Source organism: Echinops telfairi, unplaced genomic scaffold (genome assembly GCF_000313985.2).
Source record: "Echinops telfairi isolate 266 unplaced genomic scaffold, ASM31398v2 ScPeMD7_2;HRSCAF=8, whole genome shotgun sequence".
In the NCBI taxonomy this organism is placed as follows: Eukaryota; Metazoa; Chordata; class Mammalia; order Afrosoricida; family Tenrecidae; genus Echinops; species Echinops telfairi.
In genome coordinates, this window is record NW_022103898.1 from 8,942,876 (window position 1) to 8,945,955 (window position 3,080).

The 3,080-nt window shown below is 56.3% G+C and overlaps 1 protein-coding gene across 1 annotated transcript; it reads right to left on the reverse strand.

Moving 5' to 3' along the window:
- Positions 1–392: 392 nt before the first annotated feature.
- Positions 393–1,535, reverse strand: LOC101648131 (single-stranded DNA cytosine deaminase-like). Its single transcript, XM_045290936.1, has 4 exons — positions 1,510–1,535; positions 1,305–1,441; positions 790–1,071; positions 393–517 (listed from the first exon to the last, which is right to left on the reverse strand). The coding sequence occupies exons 1-4, from the start codon at positions 1,533–1,535 to the stop codon at positions 393–395; spliced, it is 570 nt and encodes a 189-aa protein (XP_045146871.1).
- Positions 1,536–3,080: the final 1,545 nt, after the last annotated feature.

A 3,080-nucleotide genomic window follows, 5' to 3' on the forward strand; every position in this document is an offset into this window, starting at 1 on the left:
TGTGACCCAAAGGGAAGGGAAGGGAAGAGATGGGAAGGAAAGGGACGGGACAGGAAGGGAAGGGAAGAAGAGAGAAGAGGCAGCCTGAGAGAGAGGAGGGAAGGCAAGAGGCAGGAGAGGGAGGTACAGGCTAAGGAGGAAGATGAAACCCTGTGAACCAATGCCGAGAAGCAAAGGGGCCACAGGGAGGAGGGGGATGGGGAGGATGCAAGGGAGGGAGAGGAGGGGGCATTGGAGCGCCTCCGTGAGCAAAGGTGAATGAGTGGACAGGGAGAGGGAGGAGAGAGTGCAGGCAGCATTTAGAGAGAAAGGAGAGTGGACCAGACGGTCTCTCAGAAAGGATGGAAAGAGCCAGTGAGGATGGAAAGAGCGATGGCTGAGGGGCGAAGCTTTCATCTCGTCTCTAGGATGTCTTGAAGTTTCTGGGAAAAGATTTCCACATTTTCATCCATTTCTTCCCAGGGCTCAAAGCATTCTCCCTGGTGGTCCACAAAATGGTCCCAGCAGTCCGAAAACTCTGCATGGAAGAGGAGACAGGTGGCGTCCAGTACAGGGGAGGCAGCACACGTTTCTCCAGGCAGAAGTCACCCCACATCAGAGCCGCCTCCCCTAGCACCTTCTGCTTCCCTGAAACGGCCTTTCCCACTTGACTCAGGAAACGTTCTTAGAATGCGACGGACAGTCTTAACAGGACCGCTCCGTAACCTCCCAGCAGCCCTTCTGGTCAGAATCGTGCCCCCCTGGGGCTGGCCTGGGTGTCCCCACCAACAGTCAAGGGAGCCAGCCTACCCAAGGAAGACATGATCTCAACTTGGGCTCCAGCCTCCTTCAGGGCCCTCAGCCCCTGCTGATATTCTGGGACATCACGATAATACAGGCGACTTGCAAAGAGCCTCAGGTGCACATTGTTGCGTTCTCTCAGAAACGTGGCCACTGTGTTGGCACAGTCAGCACAAGGACTCCAGGAAATATACCAGGTGACCTGGGACTCTCTGGCCTCTTGCAGACTCTGATCGATGGAGGCTAGGAACCTCCGCATGAAGGACAGGAAAAGAATTTCCACATGGCTCCCTGAGGGTGAAGGAGCGAGAGAAGGGGTGGTAGGCTGGATGACAGCACAGACCAGATGAAAATCCCTGCTCAGCCCCCAGAACCCTCTCTGGCCAGCAAGCAATCTTCATTTGTTCCTGTGTGGGTGAAGAGGGACCTGGGATGGAGCGATAGAGCCCTGTCGAGCCCGCCTTCAGGGAGACCAGTCGGAGAGAGCAGACCTGAACCGCAGTGACCTGCCTTCTCCATCCTACCTGCCACCTCGTTCTGAAGGACATCGATGTGGAGCAGCATGGGGGTGTCGCCGTTCTTCTCCTCTACACAGTAACACAGGTAGGTCATATTTCGTCCGTCTGCAAATTGCAGGTTTTCGTACTGAAATAGGAAGTCCCTTGGTGATATCAGCGATCTGGAGGCCACCGTCGGGATGAAGGAAAAAGGAAAGTACAGAGAGCTCACCAAGTATCCTTGGCGACCATGGTCATCGTCACTAAGCCCCACCTACTGGACCAGCTTCAGAAATGCATGCTTCCTTTGCTGGTGGCCACCAGGCGGGTGACCACACGCTGTCCTGATCTGTGCTGCGGTTGGAGCACAGTGTCACCCCCCTGAGGACCAGAAGTGACCCCTCAGTCCTCTTGAACCTGATGGCCATCGTCACCCCTCCCCAGGATGATGCATTGCCCCTGCATCTGCAGGGGACCTCCATGAAAGACCCACAGACACGCCACCTCCACAGAGTCTTTGTGCCTGCATGGCTCCTTCCAAGGCGTGGCTTGATGATGGGGCCGCTCACCCTCTGCTGGAGATGATGCTCCAGGGAAGTTGGCTGCAGGCATCCAATCTTCCCTGATCAGGAGGAAACATTCTTGGACCCCCTACTCGACATGCCGAAACATTTCTCAAACGGAAGGCGACTGCTTCCTAGACAAAGCCAAAAGCCAGCAAACTTTCCACGTGCCCTGCCTCACGACGTGGATGTGCTCAGATGACTCAGGAGAAAGATCACCTGTTAGGGAGGCAGCCTTTGGACAGTACGGTCAAGGTGAGTTTTTAAAGACTCAGGCAAAGGTTTGTGAGCTGTGTTCATCCCTTGAATCCTCCGCCAGCCCTCGGAGCTCGGTGCTGAGCACAGAGTGGGGCAGTCACTTGCTTGAGGTCACACGGCTTGGAGGCATGTCTGGCCATCCACCCATGCTCGGATCCAGAGCTTCCTGCGTCCCTTTGACCTGACACACTGGGCAGGGCTTGTCCTCACGCACTGCACGCAACCGGTGTCGTCAGTCCAGAGAGCTGAGAGCAGCTCACGCCCGCTGGCCTTCCTTCTGGACTCTGGGTGCAGGAAGGGACTCCTGATCTGGGTTCTGCCCAGAAGCCAGGGCAGCTGATCTGGTTCTGTCTTGGGACTCTGCGCTAGCTCCACCCTCCTCCATACAGGGGGAGCCAACTTAGGTGTTTATCCAGGTCTTGTCATTCTCGATGCAAACCCCCAACCCAAGAGAAGGCTGGGGCAGAGGGAGTCGCTGCGGAGAACAAAGTATAGGACTCGGTGTAAAGCAAGCATGTTGCTGTTCGTTGACTCTGACCCCCACAGAAAGAGACACCCCCGGGCCCCGTGCCAGCCTCACAATTGTTGTTCAGTCAGAGTTCATCAGTGCAGCCACTGTGGGGCAGTCCATGTGGGGCAACAAAAAAAAAATCATAGAGCTCAAAACGTAGCCTCCAGCTCAAGGACTGTCCAAAGCAGACGCCAGAGCAGGACAGCAGAGGAGGAAGGTGGCATGGAAGATGACCTCGCCGAGTCCAGCCCAGGAGCCAGGGATCGGGTAGGAGATACTGATGGGGCGCCACAGGGAGGTCCATGGCTGGACCAGGACAGGGTCATGAAGGAAGGAGAGCAGAGGGTGAGACCCCCCCCAGGAGCTAGCTGAAGACCCCAATGAAAGGAGGTGGATGCCCTTTAGGGAACCTTTGAGGAGGCAGGAGCAGAGTGTCCAGCCAAGAAGGGTGAGTACCTGGGTCGTGGGGCT

What these genes read in the sequence shown, in the direction of transcription:
- LOC101648131 (XM_045290936.1), bottom strand. Translation starts at nt 1,535, where the DNA reads ATGACCATGGTCGCCAAGGATACTTG. An exon ending in ATGGTCGCCAAGGATACTTG is followed by an intron (nt 1,442 to 1,509) that starts GTGAGCTCTCTG and finishes GATATCACCAAG; the next exon opens with GGACTTCCTATTTCAGTACG. An exon ending in TGAGATCATGTCTTCCTTGG is followed by an intron (nt 518 to 789) that starts GTAGGCTGGCTC and finishes TCTTCCATGCAG; the next exon opens with AGTTTTCGGACTGCTGGGAC.